This window comes from Protobothrops mucrosquamatus, unplaced genomic scaffold (genome assembly GCF_001527695.2).
Source record: "Protobothrops mucrosquamatus isolate PMUCROS unplaced genomic scaffold, P.Mucros_1.0 scaffold1524, whole genome shotgun sequence".
Lineage (NCBI taxonomy): Eukaryota > Metazoa > Chordata > Lepidosauria > Squamata > Viperidae > Protobothrops > Protobothrops mucrosquamatus.
Window position 1 is genome coordinate 439,393 of NW_015387696.1, and position 20,920 is coordinate 460,312.

Below are 20,920 nucleotides of genomic sequence, written 5' to 3' on the forward strand. Positions count from 1 at the left end.
GTTAGAAGTTCAGATGAAACTATCCACATGTTTGGAATGTTAGCAAAGAGGAAATTATTCTAGCTGCAATCAGCTTCTCTTAGTAAACTAGGTTCTGGATTGGAATCTTGTGAAAAGCATGTTAATTACTGCATGATAACCTAGTTAAGTCAACTTTATTCTTGAAATAGGCAACTTGAGGATCTCTAGAGCAGTGTTTCTCAACCTTGACAATTTTAAGACATGTGGACTTCAACTCCCAGAATTCCACAGCCAGCAATGCTGGCTGTGGAATTCTGGGAGTTGAAGTCCACATGCCTTAAAATTGTCAAGGTTGAGAAACACTGCTCTAGAGGGTTTGGATTTCAAAACCCATACCCACTTATTAATATTACTGGTTTAGATTTGTGGTCAGGTGACTGGACAACTCTAAAGTCCTTCATTCTGCTTCCTGAGTAGCCTCCGATCTGCATCTGAAGATTAAGTAGGCAGCCTGACTATTGTTCACAGATTCTCTAACTAAAGTTTAGTATGGTTGCTAAAGTTGTCAAGGCCAGAATCAAAGAGCCTAAGATTAGGCAAAACCATGTTATACTCTCTTCACCAAAGCCTAATAATGAGTAGCAAGAGGCCCATTACTTCTGAGAATAGTTTGACTGTTTGTACTTTACTGCAAATCTAGACAGTATACTAAAAAGCAGAGACATCACCCTGCCAACAAAAGTACGTATAGTCAAGGCCATGGTTTTCCCAGTTGCAATGTATGGATGTGAAAGTTGGACCATAAGAAAGGCTGAGCGCCAAAGAATTGAGGCCTTTGAACTATGGGGCTGGAGAAGACTCCTGCAAGTCCCCTGGACTGCAAGGCGATCAAACCGGTCAGTCCTAGAGGAGATCAACCCCGACTGCTCTTTAGAAGGCCAGATCCTGAAGTTGAAACTCAAGTACTTTGGCCACCTAATGAGAAGGAAGGACTCACTGGAGAAGAGCCTAATGCTGGGAAAGATTGAGGGCAATAGAAGAAGGGGANGACAGAGAATGAGGTGGCTGGATGGAGTCACTAAAGCAGTAGGCATGAGCTTAAATGGACTCCAGAAGATGGTAGAGGACAGGAAGACCTGGAGGAACGTTGTCCATGGGATCGCGATGGGTCGGACACGACTTCGCAACTAACAACAACAACAACTTTACTGTCATGCCTTCTGAAATCTTGATGAACCCTACATCCCATTCAAGTATTGGTGAAGCTTCTGTTAAGATTTTGTTCCTTAAATTTGTCTTTGTGGCACGTGTCGCATCAGCTATGAACATCTCAGAATGATGGGTTGTAGCAGTTCAGAAACTCGGCTGCAGCTCTGCAGTTACCTCAGACTAGATCTTCTCTCTTCCCCAAATTAATATAGGCTTGGAGAGGATACAGTACAAGCAATGGTATTGCTTTCCTTCTAATCTCATTCCTCTAAGTAAAGAAATGAACCAGACCATATATGGGAAACCTTCGGACTAACTTTGATAATCGCTGCTGCTTTAGCTATACAAATAAGGCAGTCCCTGATTTAAGTGGTTACTTTCAGTTGGAAATAATGGGAACTAACAGATAAATAGAAAATTACTGTTTACCTCACCAAAAATAGTTTTGTATCAGAAGAAAAACAAATGCAACATTTTTCTTCTTCCCTAGTTGTCCAGAATATTCCATCAAACCAGAAGTATGTAAAAACCATATTTGGCGAATCATCATAGTCAGTCAATCAGAATAGAGCTGGAAGGGACCTTGGAGGTCTTCTAGTCCAACCCCCTGCTCAAGCAGGAGACCCTATACTATTTCAGACAAGTGGCTGTCCAGGCTCTTCTTAAAAACCTCCAGTGATGAAGCACCCACAATTTTTGAAGGCAAGCTGTTCCACTGGTTAATTGGTTTCACTGTTAGAAAGTTTCTCCTTAATTCCTGGTTACTTCTTTCCTTGATTAGTTTCCATCCATTTTTTTTTGTACTGCCTTCTGATGCTTTGGAAAATACGTTGACCCCCTCTTCTTTGTGGTGACCCCTCAAATACTGGAATATTGCTATCAGGTCACCCCAGTTCTTCTTTTCTCTAATCTAGCCATCCCAATTCCTGCAACCGTTTTTCATATGTTTTTGTATCCAGGCCTTAAATCATTTTAGTTGCTCCTCTCAACATCTTTTTTGTAAGGTGGTGACCAAAACTGGGTGCAGTATTCCAGGTGTGGTCTTACTACGGTTTTATAAAGCGGTACTAATAATTTGTGTGATCTTGATTCTGTGCCTCTGTTTATACAACCCAGGATTGTATTCGCTTTTTTGGCGGCGGCTGCACACTGCTGGCTCATTTTAAGTAATTGTCCACTAGGACTCCAAGATCCCACTCACAGTTACTTTTTTGAGCCAGGTTTCACCTAATCTCTATTGATACCTTTGGTTTTTCCCACTTAGGTGTAAAACTTGTTTTTCTCCACATTAAATTTCATGTTAGAATAGAATAGAGGTGGCAGGGACCTTGGAGGCCTTCTAGTCACTCAAGCAGGAGAACCTATACCATCTCAGACAAGTGACTGTCTAGTCTCTTCTTAAAAACCTCCAGTGATGGAGCGCCCAGGATTTCTGAAGGCAAGCGGTTCCACTGGTTAATTGTCCTCACTGTTAGGAAGTTTCTCCTTAATTCCAGGTTGCTTCTCTCTTTGGTCAGTTTCCAGCCTCGTCCTAAGAAAGCAGGACTCGTGGAAGCAGTTTCTTCCAAAAGGAACCTTTATTAGGAGAAGCTGATAGCAGGCATGATAGATAGGATCTGAGGGTTTCCCGCTCAGATCAATAGGTTAAAAGAGTCCCAAGCAAACCCCATCCCAATAGTTCATCCGGTCAATTTGAATGGGCCAATCCTCAGGTGTTAAGTCTGCTGTGGGAAAGGGGCTGATAACACAGGCCATTCCCAGGTTCCCGATGATGTTGTTGAGTCTTCACACCTTCCCTTCTGTAGCAAGAGATAAGCCAGGTGGCCGGAGGCACATTCCTTTCTCACCCCAAGGTAACATCAAGGGAGACACAGTTCAAAGAGCAAGTATGCAGGAATAGCGGAAAAGATACATTGTAGTGAAACAGAGAAACAAAGAAACAGCCTGAAGCATCTTCCCCCTCCCCTTCAGGAGAATGGCAGAACCCTTAGCAAGGAATAGAAAGAAATAAAATAGATTCTCCCCCCCCCCCCCAATATAAGATAGGTTCTGACAGTGTCTCTCTTTTCACTTTCTTTACTTATCCTTCTTGTCTTTTAGTTTATCAGAGAGATCTTTGTGCAGTGTGTTTCTTCTTGAGTTTCTTGTTTTTTCTTTTTCAGTGGTATTGTGTTGGCCTGGGCTTTTATGATAGCATTTTTCAGAATTTCCCATGCTTCTTGAGTTGTTTTCCTTTTTAGGATTTTCATCTATGGAATTTTTCTTAGGCTCTCTCTGAGTTTGTTAAAATCAGCTCTTTTAAAGTTTAAAGACATTGGTTGAATTATATTCTGTTGCTTGCATTTGCATTATATTGAATTCCAATATGATGTGGTCACTCTCTCCCAAAGTTCTGGAGACTTCAAAACCCTCTATCACTTCTTCTCTATTAGTAAGAATTAGGTCCAGTATAGCTTTTCCTCTACTTCCTTCTTCTACCTTTGGATGACAAAGTTGCCAGCTAAGTTGGTTAGAATCATCATTCTAGCCATTTTCTATCTATTTTAGGATGAAGGCCTGTTTCCAACCAGTATGGTCTTGAGCTTTCTTTTGCCAGTTGAGCCCGCAATACTTGCTGATGTTGTCGATCCATCTTGTTTTAGGTCTCTTTTTTGGATGCTTTTTATCAAGTGAAATCCAGTCTGTGACTACCATCACCTGCCATCAGTTCTTGTTATGTGACCAGACTATTTCCATTTCAGTTCTTTTACTCTCGTGATGATACCTTGTACTGTTTGTTCTCTAATCCATGTGCAGGTCTTTCTATCTTGTCTTGTGATGCCAAGCATGTATCTTTCCATGGCTCTTTGCACCACTTTGTAGCCTTTTATCAATTGTGAGGACAGTGTCCATGTTTCACCGGCATATGTTAAAACAGACTGATCGAAAACTTTTCAGGCACAGGGGGAAGGTTGTTCGTGAAAATTATGCACAGCTTGCTGAATGCCTGCCAACCACATTTTGCAAATATTGTCAATTAATTTTCCTTGGCTAAAAACTTCCAATAATTCTTTGGAGCTTTCAGAAATTGACGCATGACACATTTGCTTTTCTTAAGTAGATCTTTACCTTGAAAAGCAGACCCTGCCTTTTGCCTTTTGTCTTGATGACCTGAAATTTGATCTGAAATTCAACAACATGGATGTCCCCTAGATCAGGGCTTTTCAACCAGTGGTATGGGTACCACCTGTGGTACATTGGCACCTGGCAGGTGGTACGCGACCATCCTAGAAAAGTGGTAGCAGGGGAGGCGAATGAGCTGAACTGGTGGCAGCACCGCACAAGCCTGAGCGAGAGACGGCTGGAGCTGCAGGGCTGTCAGGGCTCAGCGGAAGCGCCAGGATCACTGTCGCTTTCCAGCTGATCGGCGCTTCTTTGGGGCTGTCAGGGCTCAGTGGAAGCACCAGGATCAGCGCCAGGCTCCAGCTGGAGCTCGCCGCTGATCCTGGTGCTTCTGCCGAGTCCAGAAGAAGCGCCGATCAGCTGGAATGTTGCAGCATCTCCAGGGTCTTGTGATTTACATTCAGATGCTTGGCAACTGATTCATATTTATGACGGTCACAGTGTCCCAGGATCATGTGAAGTGACCAAAACCTGCTACAACCACCCAGCAGACTGGGGTAATAAAAACCAAACACCCCCACCCCACCCCTGCTGCCAATCCTCAACAGAAATGCTCACAACAATGGAAACCTCGGACAGGAGGAAGAGCGCGGCCGGCCGGGCAGGCAGGTGTCTTGCTCGGCTGTGGCTTGGGGAGCACTTTTTTCAGTGCCATTGTAACTTCAAACAGTCATTAAGCGAACTGTTGTAAGTCGAGGACTACCTGTACTTTATCACCTTTTTGTCCTTTTTTTTTAGTCATCAAGTTTTTGACACCTTGCTAGGCGACTGGTGGTACTCGGATATTGCCATATCCTAAAAGTGGTACAATGGGTGAAAAGGTTGAAAAGCCCTTCCCTAGATCAGAGAGATCCCCAACCTTTTGGGCACCAGGGACCGGTTCTGTGGAGAGAGGTTTTTCTGCGGATCGGAGGGTGCGTGATTTTGTGTGCTGCCTGCATCTCGTGGATGGGGCTTTGCTTGTTTGTATGGACAGGTTGCTGGCATGCCACGGCCCGGTACTGGTCCAAGGACCCGGGGTTGGGGACACCTGTCCTAGATGCCAGCAAAGAGTTACTGTTTTCTGTAGTTCTCTGCTGCCATCTAATGATTGTCTACATTTGTGTTGCTTTACAAGAAGCTCTAAACCTTATATCACTCATATTCCTTGGCTGGGATGCAGAGATTAAGCATTTTTAATGTGCTCGTTAATTTACCGCCTATATGTCACTAGGGTAATCTAGATAACCCACCGCTAGCTAGCTCTTTCTGAAGTATTATTTGTATTACACCTTATGCTTTCTAAGATAAATGTTTAACTAAAAGCTGGAATTTCTGGAACTAGAAGCTAGAGAAAAATCTGGCCCTTTTAATGTAATCATGAAAGCTAAGGGTGGGAAGCTGCACTGTCCTTGACAGATTTTATTTAAGAGCATATTTTTACTGGCAGCTATGCTGCAGCCCTGCTGGCAATGCTCTGTTGCGCAGTCTCTGGTTGATGATGTGGGCTGCTCCCAGCCTTTTTTCTTCGGTGTTCTGGCTATACTAGTATGAGTGGGCTGTGGCCCTCAGAGGCAACTGATCTATCAGTTATATTGCTTGCATATAACTGTATTTGCTTTGCCATTGTTCAGATCATGTGTATCTTGTATTTTTAGCTTCAGCATATCCTGACGCTGAAGGTAACATTTTGAGTAGTATGGAGGATTTTTTTTTCTTTTTCCCATTCAATCGTGTCCATTCCTCAGGCACTGCCTAGACCAGTGATGGCGAACCTTTTAGAGACCGAGTGCCCAAACTGCAACCCAAAACCCACTTATGCATCATCAAGTACCGGGTAGGTGTGGCCATTGGGTGGGCGTAGCCCATTGGGTAGGCGTGGCTGTGGTGGTAATGGCAGACTGGGTGGGACTAAAAAGTTCAATCAATCAATTTCAACTTTGCAAGATCTTTTTTTTCTCGCGAGAAGTTGAAATTGACTGATTGAACTTTTTTTTTTTTTTGCACACGGCGGCGGAGGCCTAAAGCAAAAAGGTTTTATAAAACCCAGCTGAAGGCCTAGGACTGGGGTGACGGCACGCGTGCCCACAGAGAGGGCTCTGAGTGCCGCCTCTGGCACCCGTGCCATAGGTTCGCCACCACTGGCCTAGACAAGCCCCTGCAGTTTTCTTGCTAAGGTTTTTTCAGAAGTGATTTGCCATTGCTTCCTTTCTAGGGCGGAGAGAAAATGACTGGCCCAAGGTCACACAGCTAATTTTGTGCCCGGCATGGGACTAAAACTTATGGTCTCCCAGTCTCTAATCTAATGTCTTAACCACTATACCAGGGGTAGGCAACCTTGGCTCTTTTATGACTTGTGGACTTCAACTCCCAGAATTCCTGAGCCAGCCATGCTGAGGGGAAAAGGAGAGGTTTCTAAGCTGAGCCATGGCTGGCTCAGGAATTCTGGGAGTTGAAGTCCACGAGTCATAAAAGAGCCAAGGTTGCCTACCCCTACACTATACTGATCTAACTCTCAATTCATGTAATTCATTTTAATTCCATTTCTCCCGTGGCAGTCAGTTTTCTGCAGTTCCCCCAATTCCCCGTTTATCATAGTGAATTGTGAGAGAGCCATTACAGCTCCTCCTAGAGATGAAAAGGCTTGCTAATGGCTGTTTGGCAAGTATTTAGGACAGTGGTTCTCAACCTGTGGTCCCCGGACCCCTGAGGGGCTGCGGCATCATCACAGAGGGTCTGCGAAGGCTTGAAGAAATATTGTGATTTAAATCTTGAAATAGGTTTTGGGGTCCGTGGCCATGATCTTAGCCCAGGGTTAGGCAACCTTGGCTCTTTTATGACTGGTGGACTTCAACTCCCAGAATTCCTGAGCCAGCATGGCTAAGCATAGAAACCTCTCCCTTTCCCCTCAGCATGGCTGGCTCAGGAATTCTGGGAGTTGAAGTGTACGAGTCATAAAAGAGCCAAGGTTGCCTACCCCGGGCTAGGATGATACAGCAGATTACAAGTAGCCCTCGACTGCCGACGACAATCGGCAGCAGAATTTCTGTTGCTAAGTGAAGTGAGTCGTGCTCAGCGTGCAACTTTTTTGCCGTGGTATTTAAAGGGGGTCCATGGTGAAGAAAAGGTTGAGAACCACTGATCTTGGGAATATGATACAAGTGACTTTGATTACGTGGCTATTACCATCACTCATTGAGAAAGACTTCCAAAATATTTTGCAGGTTATTGTTGCTTGGCATTACTATATAAAGGATTAAGATCTCTGTTTCAGCAGCGCTTCAGGGGGTGTCCATCATTTGCAGTCCTAGAGCAATTCCGGTACTGTAAAACCCGCCCACGTCTTGGGTGGGCAAGCAGAGCTCTTTACTCTCATAGGTTGGTGGTAGTGGTGAGAGTTGCCCTGCCCCATTGCTACAGTCAAAGGGATGTCAGTGACTTTCATGAATGGAAGTTTAGAAAGTTAAATTTTAATTGATGGATGGTAAGAGCTTAAAAAGGATTAAAAAGCTTGGGTTTAATTTTGTTAATTGCCTGTGCCTGCGTGGCTCAGGGTGAGTTTAGCTTTGCAAATACTATAACCCAATTAATACTGGGATTAGTAGAACTGAGATTTCTAATAGGAGTGAAAGGGCAAGTCTTCTCTTCCTACTATTGGACACAGAGGAGAAATCAGAAGCAGCCCCTGAGCTGCTCTAGGAATCTCCTCTTGCTGCTCCTGCTTTTTACAACTTCATCACAGCCCCACTTGCTTGTGAGACTGGGAAGAAAGGGGTGTTGAAGGAAAAGTCTTCATCATGGTTCAGTCCAAGCCGGGAATAAACAACATGGCGACTGCTTTAGAAAGAAGGTTGCAGTTTATTGAAGAGGAGAGCCAGACAGAAAGATGGCTCTGGAAGAAAAAGAGAGTGAGCACATGTAGGGAGTGGGTTTTTATACCTTCTTGAGCCTTTTATTTGGAGTTGCTCCTGTGGCATGAACTTTGACCTGAGTCTGAGTGTGCCTTTGTGGTATTCTGATGGTGGTGGGTTAATCCTATTATGTCCCAAGGGTCATATCCTGCTTCCCTGGGGTTGGGCTGATGACTCTTAGACTTTTGGTGTGAGAGGTTGTTGATTCCAGGGATCTTTCTTCCTAATCCCAGTTTCCTGACTCCAGTCTTTCTGACAAGATTATCACATCTGCATATCTGCAGACTTGGTTTCTGTTTGGGACAGAGAGACTTGTGGGCAGGGTTGGTTTCTGCTTTTAAAATCCTTTAGGGAAATATATTCTGCCTTTTAAATATTTCCAAAAATATTTCTTTCTCTGGGGGGAGCTGACTTCTCACAGGGGGTAAGAATGAGGAAGCCCCTTCATCTCAGCCAACCTGGCAGCTAATTCCTACTGGACCTCCTGTTTTTTGTTTTTTAACTTTTTCTAAAAAAAAGTTCTTTAAAGGGTAAGGAGTGCTAGTCACTCAGCCATCTTTGCAAGGACCGGTACAAAATCAGAAATTTCTGGCTCTTGTTTAACCTGGGCATTGTGGTTTATGTGCTGTTGATTTACCAGATAAGTAATGGGTACTCATTCAGCTCAATTGAGTTTTTGACATAGCTATTGATTGGCATCATTTATCTGCTGTGCTCACACAAAAATCAGTAAAACACTATGTAGATTCCATTTGAGTGTTGCTTTTGAATGCAAAGATAATGAAACAGTATAGATTCACACCCTAGTTATCTGAAACGTGTTGTGTAGTAAGTAGTCTCTGGCATTAAGTGATTCAAAAAGATTTGTTCATGGAGAGAACCAATTTTGAAATTGATTTGATAAAGAGGTTTCATGATGTGTAATAAGATACATCCTTTTCCTTCTTTGCATTTTTCCCTGTGTCTTCATTTGAACACAGTGTAGGTAACTGGAAACTGCATTGCTTGGGAGTGTGTATCCTCTGCTCTTTCCAGTCGCAGTTGGCCTTGTTTGTTTTTAGCAATCTTGCCAACAAGCTAAATTGGCCGTATAATGCCATGGTGACACCCTATTCATTATGTGATCTCCATCTGGATCAATTACATTACCAAATAAGGGAGAAATGAATGCATTTTATGTTGGTTCTGAGTTAAACATTATGCAAATACCACTTCCAAATATTAAAAAAATATATTTAACAAATATACATTTGCACATTAGGTTGAATAATTTTCAATATATTAAACTGGAAGGAATGTCTAAATAGTGCACAAGAGTCTGGAAAAATCCCCATAAAATTAATTACATTTAGCTTCATAATGCTAATGTAAAGAACCATGGGTAATGAAGATGCAATTCATTTTTACATAATTTTTGCCTATTTTGCTTCTGAAAATTTTCACATTTTCATAGCTCAAGGTGGAATAGAATAGAATAGAATAGAATAGAATAGAATAGAATAGAATAGAATAGAATAGAGCTGGAAGGGACCTTGGAGGTGTTCTAGTCCAGCCCCCTGCTCCAACAGGAGAATCTATACCATTTCAGACAAGTGAATGTCTAGTATCTCTTCTTAAAAACCTCCAGTGATGGAGCGCCCACAATTTCTGAAGGCGAGCTTGTTCCACTGGTTAATTGTCCTCACTGTTAGGAAGTTTCTCCTTAATTCCAGGTTGCTTCTCTCTCTGATCAGTTCCCAACCATTGTTTCTTGTAGAGATATACTAAAATCTCTTAATGCTTTGAGGTTTTTCTCTACATGTTTTCAAACTATAAATACAGAATTCCAAGCATGTAATTATTTGTAAAAATAAACCTTGCTCAATAGTAGTAACTGTGAGAGGGATTTTGGAGTCCTAGTGGACAATCACTTAAATAGGAGCCAGCCGTGTGCTGCAGCTGCCAAAAAGGCCAACACAGTGCTGGGCTGCATTAACAGAGGGATAGAATCAAGATCACGTGAAGTATTAATACCACTTTACAAGGCCTTAGTAAGGCCACACTTGGAATACTGCATCCAGTTTTGGTCACCACGGTGTAAAAAAGATGCTGAGACTCTAGAAAGAGTACAGAGAAGAGCAACAAAGATGATTAGGGGACTGGAGGCTAAAACATACAAGGAACGGTTGCTGGAACTGGGTATGTCTAGTTTAACGAAGAGAAGGACGAGGGGGGACATGATAGCAGTGTTCCAATATCTCAGGGGCTGCCCCAAAGAAGAGGGAGTCAAGCTATTCTCCAAGGCGCCTGAAGGCAGGACGAGAAGCAACGGATGGAAACTGATCAAGGAGAGAAGCAACCTAGAACTAAGGAGAAACTTCCTGACAGTTAGAACAATTAACCAATGGAACAACCTGCCTCTAGAAGCGGTGAATGCTCCAACACTGGAAGTTTTTAAGAAGAGACTGGACAGCCATTGGTCTGAAATGGTGTAGGGTTCCTGCCTGAGCAGGGGGTTGGACTCGATGACCTCCAAGGTCCCTTCCAACTTTATTATTATTATTATTATTATTATTATTATTATTATTATTATTATTATTATTATTATTATTATATGCTGCAGAAGTTATCAAAAAGGAAATGATATGTATCAGATTGGAAGCTTTAGGAATAAGTGAATTTAAATGGATCAGAATTGACCACTTAAATTATATGATTACACGATACACTTATTAACAACACGAGTGCATATGAAGGCACAGAGTGGCAGTGATACTCAGAAAGGATATTGCTAAGTATGCGATTGGCCATAGTCCAATAAATGATAGTCTAGGAGAATTAGTGGCTATCCAGCAAACATCAACTTTGTGTGAGTGTATACAGTATATCTGTACTACAGATTCAGCATGAAAATCATTGGGGAATTCACTGGGAATTCCAAATCATGCCAAATGCTCCATCTAAAAAGGATATATTACTAATGGCTGATTGGAATGCAGAAGTTGAACTAATGGAGGAACCTGCAATTACAGGAAGATGTGAAACTTGGTAAATAATGCACGGGATAGGTTAGTAGAGTGTTGCAAAGATACTTGCTTATTCATTGCTAATACTTGTTTCAAAAACATAAATGCAGAATCTATTGTATGGATAGCTGTACCCGGCCACGCGTTGCTGTGGCTCAGTCTGGTAAAAGCGTGTGTTGCTTTTACGTCCAACAGATGGCGCTGTTTTTTAAAAAAAAGCATGTTTTTAACCTGTCACAGGTGTGACATCTATATAATATAGGTATATAAAAACACGTGCGTATTCGAATGCAACGTTGTGTCAAAATTTCAAAGCAATCGGTGAAGAACTTTCGGAGATTTAAGATTTTGAACAAACGAACATTTACATTTTTATTTATATAGATATATAGATATAGATATAGATGACACCAGAATCCAAGTGACTACATACTAAGAAAGTAAAGATGGAGAGCTGCAATCCAGTTAACCAGGATACTTCTAGATGTAGTTTGTAGGATAGAAAATAATGAATTATTGGCGTCAAAATATATTAACTAAATTTGAAAAATGGAAGACAGTAGATTTGACTTGGAAGTCATATTGCCAGAACATATGATCTGTTTATGTAATAGAAGTGAAAGAGAAATTGAGGAACATAGCAAGAGATGAAATCATTATGAAACATTAAGGGGGGAAAATCCCCAAATTCCAGAGAGGAAAAGATCCAAGTGACTTTCAAAATACTATCTATTGTGATACTCAAAAAAAGGCAGAAGATAAATAATAATAATAACAACAACCAACAAATTCAACATGTTAGTAACAACAACAAATGTCGTTATGCAATGAGAAAAATACACAATGTTTATTCTCTTGGAATAAAATTTTATCTTACAGAGGAACAGTTGATTCATACTTGACACTGAAGTGCAGGCCCTTATAGAAACAACTTTTTAAAAGTCTCCTTGTAGTTCTCATGATTTAAAAATGAATTAACTCATCATAAAATATTGTTTTGTATGATTCCTCAAAGAATGTTTTGAAAAAGATGATGGCTAGTTTATGTAGGTGTTATATGAACGTTTTTTTAACTCATGTGGTTGCCCTATAATAGTTGTAAAGTTCTTTATTCTAAAAGCAATAAGAACTTCACACAATATAGAATTTGAAGTGATTTTATTTCATTGGTACTTAAAATATATGGATCTCACTGAATACTCACAGTCTATTTATTTTGATGGTATTTTAGCTTTTTGTTATTTACCATTTAAAAAGAAAATAAAAAGCATGAAGGATCTGTGTGTCTGTGTCCATCTGTGTCCATGGCTAAATAAGAGCTGTAGTATTGAGGAGTGAAATTTAAGTTCTTTTAAATCTACTTTTTCCTGATCTACATTGCCCCTAGCAATGCTGTTTATAATATGGAGGTGGGGTTGGACTTTTGGAAAATGGCAACAAGGAAAAAAGACACTGTCAAGTGTCCAGCTAGCGAACCCAAGAAAGAACTCCTGGGACATTGTTCTTCCTGAAAGTAACACTTTTATTGAATACACTACATTGGCACAAAAGAAGCAAAACCAGCTCTGGATTTCCCGCTCAAAATTCACATGGTTAAACTTGAATTCCCCTTTGGCTGTTCCCCTCAGTCCATTGCATTGTCCAATCAAATACGCTCCTTTTGTTATGGGAACTGCCTGGATCGTTCAAACACCTGCCCAGCATGACCTTGAAGGGAGAATCAGGGTCTCACAGTCTGCAGATGGAGTCTTGGCAATCCATCCCCACCCCAGACATTACAACTACACCCCTTCCGAAAGCGAAGAAGAACTAGGTGAAAGAGCGAATCACTCTTGACACCAGTTCTCATCCTACTCTCCATGATTTACCTTCTTATTCTTAATTCCAATTTACCTGCCCCCTACATCTGAATGAGGATGCCCCAATTAATTTCAATCACGTATTAATCCATGAACTGTCTGGGTTGTCTAAGGCCAGGGGTAGGCAACTTTGGCTCTTTTATGACTCGTGGACTTCAACTCCCAGAATTCCTGAGCCAGCATGGCTCAGCTTGGAAACCTCTCCCTTTCCCCTCAGCATGGTTGGCTCAGGAATTCTGGGAGTTGAAGTCCACGAGTCATAAAAGAGCCAAGATTGCCTACCCCTGTCTTAAGCCAACCATCTTGTCTCAGGCTCATTCTCCACCTGCGAGGTGATGTTGCTCCATTGCCTCAGGAATCACCAAGGGCCTTTATGCACAACAGGTTTGCTATTGGGTCACTACAAATATTTTACTAGTATTTCAGTTACAATGTTAAGCATGGGAATTTGGAAAAGTAATTAATTCGGAGGAAGGGAAAATATCAGTTGAAGGTGCTGCACGCAAGCTTTTTTCCTGTTAAAGTTGAGGTACTTTTGAAAAATGTATACGTTGTCTCTTTCCTGATAGTCTTTGTCTTTCTTTGCAGTGCGGCTCCATGAGAGTATTTCCGAAGAAGGTTTCCATTACCTTGTATTTGATCTGTAAGTCTGCTTTATTTGATTTTGATCTTTGCTCCCCCTCCCCCTCTCCTTCCCTCTCCCTCCCTCCCTTCCTCTCTCCCTCCCTCCCTCTCCCTCCCTCTCTCCTTCCTTCCCTCCCTCTCTCNTGGAACTGGGTATGTCTAGTTTAACGAAGAGAAGGACGAGGGGGGACATGATAGCAGTGTTCCAATATCTCAGGGGCTGCCCCAAAGAAGAGGGAGTCAAGCTATTCTCCAAGGCGCCTGAAGGCAGGACGAGAAGCAACGGATGGAAACTGATCAAGGAGAGAAGCAACCTAGAACTAAGGAGAAACTTCCTGACAGTGAGAACAATTAACCAGTGGAACAACCTGCCTCCAGAAGCGGTGAATGCTCCAACACTGGAAGTTTTTAAGAAGAGACTGGACAGCCATTGGTCTGAAATGGTATAGGGTTTCCTGCCTGAGCAGGGGGTTGGACTCGATGACCTCCAAGGTCCCTTCCAACTTTATTATTATTATTATTATTATTATTATTATTATTATTATTATTATTATTATATGCTGCAGAAGTTATCAAAAAGGAAATGATATGTATCAGATTGGAAGCTTTAGGAATAAGTGAATTTAAATGGATCAGAATTGACCACTTAAATTATATGATTACACGATACACTTATTAACAACACGAGTGCATATGAAGGCACAGAGTGGCAGTGATACTCAGAAAGGATATTGCTAAGTATGCGATTGGCCATAGTCCAATAAATGATAGTCTAGGAGAATTAGTGGCTATCCAGCAAACATCAACTTTGTGTGAGTGTATACAGTATATCTGTACTACAGATTCAGCATGAAAATCATTGGGGAATTCACTGGCAATTCCAAATCATGCCAAATGCTCCATCTAAAAAGGATATATTACTAATGGCTGATTGGAATGCAGAAGTTGAACTAATGGAGGAACCTGCAATTACAGGAAGATGTGAAACTTGGTAAATAATGCACGGGATAGGTTAGTAGAGTGTTGCAAAGATACTTGCTTATTCATTGCTAATACTTGTTTCAAAAACATAAATGCAGAATCTATTGTATGGATAGCTGTACCCGGCCACGCGTTGCTGTGGTTCAGTCTGGTAAAAGCGTGTGTTGCTTTTACGTCCAACAGATGGCGCTGTTTTTCAAAAAAAGCATGTTTTTAACCTGTCACAGGTGTGACATCTATATAATATAGGTATATAAAAACACGCGCGTATTCGAATGCAACGTTGTGTCAAAATTTCAAAGCAATCGGTGAAGAACTTTCGGAGATTTAAGATTTTGAACAAACGAACATTTACATTTTTATTTATATAGATATATAGATATAGATATAGATGACACCAGAATCCAAGTGACTACATACTAAGAAAGTAAAGATGGAGAGCTGCAATCCAGTTAACCAGGATACTTCTAGATGTAGTTTGTAGGATAGAAAATAATGAATTATTGGCGTCAAAATATATTAACTAAATTTGAAAAATGGAAGACAGTAGATTTGACTTGGAAGTCATATTGCCAGAACATAGGATCTGTTTATGTAATAGAAGTGAAAGAGAAATTGAGGAAAATAGCAAGAGATGAAATCATTATGCAACATTAAGGGGGGAAAAATCCCCAAATTCCAGAGAGGAAAAGATCCAGGTGACTTTCAAAATACTATCTATTGTGATAATCAAAAAAAGGCAGAAGATAAATAATAATAATAACAACAACCAACAAATTCAACATGTTAGTAACAACAACAAATGTCGTTATGCAATGAGAAAAATACACAATGTTTATTCTCTTGGAATAAAATTTTATCTTACAGAGGAACAGTTGATTCATACGTGACACTGAAGTGCAGGCCCTTATAGAAAAAACTTTTTAAAAGTCTCCTTGTAGTTCTCATGATTTAAAAATGAATTAACTCATCATAAAATATTGTTTTGTATGATTCCTCAAAGAATGTTTTGAAAAAGATGATGGCTAGTTTATGTAGGTGTTATATGAACGTTTTTTTAACTCATGTGGTTGCCCTATAATACTTGTAAAGTTCTTTATTCTAAAAACAATAAGAACTTCACACAATATAGAATTTGAAGTGATTTTATTTCATTGGTACTTAAAGTATATGGATCTCACCGACTAGTCACAGTTTATTTATTTTGATGGTACTTTAGCTTTTTGTATTTTACCATTTAAAAAGAAAATAAAAAGCATGAAGGATCTGTGTGTCTGTGTGTGTCTGTGTCCATGGCTAAATTAGAGCTGTAGTATTGAGGAGTGAAATTTAAGTTATTTTAAATCTACTTTTTCCTGATTTACATTGCCCCTAGCACTGCTGTTTATAATATGGAGGTGGGGTTGGACTTTTGGAAAATGGCAGCAAGGAAAAAAGACACTGTCAAGTGTCCAGCTAGCGAATCCAAGAAAGGAACTCCTGGGACATGGTTCTTCCTGAAAGTAACACTTTTATTGAATACACTACATTGGCACAAAAGAAGCAAAACCAGCTCTGGATTTCCCACTCAAAATCCACATGGTTAAACTTGAATTCCCCTTTGGCTGTTCCCCTCAGTCCATTGCATTGTCCAATCGAATACGCTCCTTTTGTTATGGGAACTGCCTGGATCGTTCAAACACTTGCCCAGCATGGCCTTGAAGGGAGCATCAGGGTCTCACGGTCTGCAGACCGGAATCTTGGCATCCCCACCCCAGACATTACAACTACACCCCTCCCGAGAGCGAAGAAGAACTAGGTGAAAGAGCGAATCACTCTTGACACCAGTTCTCATCCTACTCTCCATGATTTACCTTCTTATTCTTAATTCCAATTTACCTGCCCCCTACATCTGAATGAGGATGCCTCAATTAATTTCAATCACGTATTAATCCATGAACTGTCTGGGTTGTCTTAGGCCAGGGGTAGGCCACCTTGGCTCTTTTATGACTCGCGGACTTCAACTCCCAGAATTCCTGAGCCAGCATGGCTCAGCTTGGAAACCTCTCCCTTTCCCCTCAGCATGGTTGGCTCAGGAATTCTGGGAGTTGAAGTCCACGAGTCATAAAAGAGCCAAGGTTGCCTACCCCTTTCTTAGGCCAACCATCTTGTCTCAGGCTCATTCTCCACCTGCAAGGTGATGTTGCTCCATTGCCTCAGGAATCACCAAGGGCCTTTATGCACAACAGGTTTGCTATTGCGTCACTACAAATATTTTACTGGTATTTCAGTTACAATGTTAAGCATGGGAATTTGGAAAAGTAATTAATTCGGAGGAAGGGAAAATATCAGTTGAAGGTGCTGCAAGCTTTTTTCCTGTTAAAGTTGAGGTACTTTTGAAAAATGTATACGTTGTCTCTTTCCTGATAGTCTTTGTCTTTCTTTGCAGTGCGGCTCCATGAGAGTATTTCCGAAGAAGGTTTCCATTACCTTGTATTTGATCTGTAAGTCTGCTTTATTTGATTTTGATCTTTGCTCCCTCTCCCTCCCTCCCTTCCTCTCTCCCTCCCTCTCTCCTTCCTTCCCTCCCTCTCTCCTTCCCTCCCTCCCTCTCTCTCTTCCTCCCTTTCTTTCTCCCTCTCCCCCTCTCTTTCTCCCTCCCTTCCTCTCTCCCTCTCCCTCTCTCTTTCCTTCCCTCCCTCTCTCTTTCTCCCTCTCTCTCTTTCTGTCCCTCCTTCTCTTTCTGTCTCTCCCTTTCCCTCTCTCCCTCCCTCCCTTCCTCTCTCCCTCTCCCTCTCCTTCCTTCCCCCCCGCTTCCCTCCCTCTCCCTCTTTCTCCCTCTCTCCTTCCCTCCCTGCCTCTCTCCCTCTCTCTTTCTCTTTTTCTTTCACCTCCTTAGTAGCCATATCTGCATGAAATTCAACTTAAGCAAACAAACAGAATTATGGCCCTAAATCCTGTGCAAGAAAATGCCTTTTTTTTTGTCAGGAGTTGTTAGTTAACTCCTGCCGGAGTTAAGACCAACTTGTAAATAATGAAGTTTATTTCAAACTACTTTCCTGTGTGCAGCTATTGGGTATTAGCTGAGAGAGGAGCAAGAAGTCTTGGGATCCCCAAAACAGAGAAGAGACTTCCTCCTGTTCAGTCAGCAGAGATCCTTCTACCGAGGCGGGATTTCTATTGGTTTCTTCCCAGTAAATTTGTAATGCTTGGGCTAAATTAGAAGTAGTACCACTCTGTGATTATTTGTAGTCTAGGCTGTGGGCCGTAGCTTTCTTTTATTGCCCTTGTTTCATTCTGCAACTCCACAGTTCAGGCCCTTGGCCTTGCAACAGGTGTGGGGGGGAAAGCTTAGGGATAGCTATTGGGTGCTGAACATATATGACTGAGGATTATTAGTCTTTAATTATCTCTTGTTTTGAAATTAAACCTTTTAAAGTTTTATTTAAGAAGCTGAGGGAGGGAGTTTCTCTTTTCCATTTGCCATTGAGTGTTAGTTTTTGACATCTGCTTCATCAAAGTGTGTCTTCTTAATTTCATGGATTATGTTTGATTCCAGGGTGACTGGCGGGGAGCTATTTGAAGATATTGTTGCCAGGGAATACTACAGTGAAGCCGATGCTAGGTAAGTTCTTACTTTTATTTTGTTTTAATTTATTTACGCTCCATATCCTAATGTCAATCCTGCCTCGACTTGGTCAGCATGTGATGGCAGCAGTTCTGACACCTGCGAAACATCATTTCTTGACAAAGTTTTACTGTAGCTGTTCATACAATTTAGGCATAATACTTGTGCAGTTTATAGCCTTTTTTAGACATTAGCTGCCACAATAAATTATTCTTAGGCCAAACTATATAAATACAGGGAGAGCAATTAAAATAATACAAAATCTGTTTAACAGGGTAGCTTTCGACAAATGAAAATGTGGCTAGGTGGTCTTTACTACTACTACTACTACTACTACTACTACTAATAATAATAATAATAATAATAATAATAATAACAACAACAACAAAGTTGGAAGGGACCTTGGAGGTCATCTAGTCCAACCCCCTGCTCAGGCAGGAAACCCTATACCATTTCGGACAAATGGCTGTCCAGTCTCTTCTTAAAAACTTCCAGTGTTGGAGCATTCACAACCTCTGGAGGCAGGTTGTTCCACTGGTTAATTGTTCTAACTGTCAGGAAGTTTCTCCTTAGTTCTAGATTGCTTCTCTCCTTAATTAGTTTCCATCTTGACTATGTTACTTGGCGTTCAAGTACTTTAAGGCGTAGTATAATAAATTTGCCCTTCAATTGCCCGTGCTGCTAAATTCTTGTTTTTTAAAAAAAGCTCTTTATCTATTTCCCTGTTGCAAAGCAGGGTAGTCTGTACCATCTTACCGAACAGAACAGTAAATCACTGTAACTTGCATTTAAATGCATTGTTGTCGATATTGATAGGGAAGATTATGGATAGGTTTTGTCGGAGATTCATCACATTTATGCTCTGCTTCTCTTCTGGGACCTTAAAACAGCTTATTGGATACACCCCTGATAGCTGAGGGATGGTAGTAGTGGAACAAAATTAAACCCTGGTTCTCTTTACATCCTGTAGGTAGCACCTTGGTTTCACAGATACACTCTCTACTTATCCTTCCCCTTTTAAAAGATAGCATTATCAGATCTTTATTACTACTGTTTGGTTAGGAGCAGCTCAACAGTAAAGACAACTTTATTTTTAATCTGTTACTTTTGTCATGAGTACAATCTATTCATGACGTGTGTGTGGTTTTTTTACTATGCCCTTATAAGATTTTTTCTCTCTAATATAATCTTCCTCTCCACCATCCTTTATAACTGGCAAATGCAAAGTAAGCTCAGGTCATATCCGTTGCAGTCGTTCTATGTGAGTAATTCTTATTTTTCCCTGTGTAAATAATGGCTGCGTAAATATATAATGATTCCTCTTATGATACTATGCATCTGATATAGACTTAATCTACAAATATTCAGAGTGCAACATCCGGTTATAAACTCTTTAGTCTTTCGGGTGTCACGAGGCTCTTGTATTGGTTTCTGCAGAGTAAAAATAGCTAGAAATTGCTGTCTGGTTTATGTTTGGGAGAACTTGTGTTTCTAGAAGATCACATCGGCAGCTAAATCTTGACTTTGCTGCATTCCCCTTGTTATTTTTTGCTTGCTCCTTGCAATGAAGTGAGAGTGCTATGGTTAAGACACTGGCAGGCAGATGCCAAGGCCAAGTGGCGCTTGGCGGCTGCCCCATATCAGGGTAGTAAGTTGTTTGGGGACGCCTTATCGCCTTTTCTATCCAAAAACAAGGATAAGAAAAAGATCTTGGCACACATCACCAAACGATCGGACAGGCGTCCTACCTACAATCGTAGGCAGTCCTTTCGTCCGTTTGCCACCCCTCAGACCACACAGCCAGCCCGGAGCTTCACTCCTAGACAGGACCGCCAGGCAGACAGGCCCGCCCAGCGACCCAGACAGCATTTCCAGTCTAAACGGCCCTTTCAAGGCAGGGGTCGTCCCTTCCGTAAGAAGTGACCCTCAGCCGGATCCTCCCATAGGGGGAAGGTTGTCCCTCTTCCTCACTCAATGGGAGGCCACCACCACAGATGCCTGGGTTCTGGACACCATCAGACACGGCCTCTCCCTGGAATTCATTTCCAGTCCCCCAAGCGGTTCATTGCTTGCCCACACTCAAGAAAGTCTCTACGCAGGGACCTCATGCAGGAGGCCATCAGGCACCTCTTAGACATCAGAGCCATAGAGCACGTGCCTGCGGCCCAACAGGGACTAGGATTCTACTCCATCCTCTTTGTGGTCCCAAAGACATCAGGAGGATGGAGGGCTATCTTAGATCTAAAACGCCTGAACCTTTATTTGGCATACCGAAGGTTCAAAATGCAAACACTTCAGTCTATCCTGGGCAGCATCCGAAAGGGGGACTACCTCACATCGGTGGACCTCACAGAGGCCTACCTCCATATTCCCATTACGGGAAATGGAGTTCCCGAAAGTTCACTCACTTTTTGCCATTTTTGGCCTGAAAGGCCTTGCTAAATGCTTGGCTCTGTTCTAGTTAGACAGTGTGTGTCTGATTCTTGCTCTCCACCCAGCTTCCCATTCTGGGATTGGCGCATAATTGCACAGCCTTCCAGAATACTTCACCCTGCCAGCACCTTTGGCATGTACCTGCTGAGGATATGTTGAGATGCCTTGCTGTTTCCCAGAGCAAGCCTC

General features: G+C 41.7%; 1 protein-coding gene across 1 annotated transcript in view; it reads left to right on the plus strand.

Moving 5' to 3' along the window:
* Positions 1-20,920, plus strand: part of LOC107293182 (calcium/calmodulin-dependent protein kinase type II subunit gamma) — a gene marked incomplete at its 3' end in the record, with an annotated part of 164,650 nt that overhangs the window by 77,196 nt on the left and 66,534 nt on the right. Inside the window, 2 exon segments of the mRNA XM_015822325.1 lie at positions 13,675-13,729; positions 18,230-18,295. Of these exon segments, the coding sequence (XP_015677811.1) occupies positions 13,675-13,729; positions 18,230-18,295 (121 nt within the window).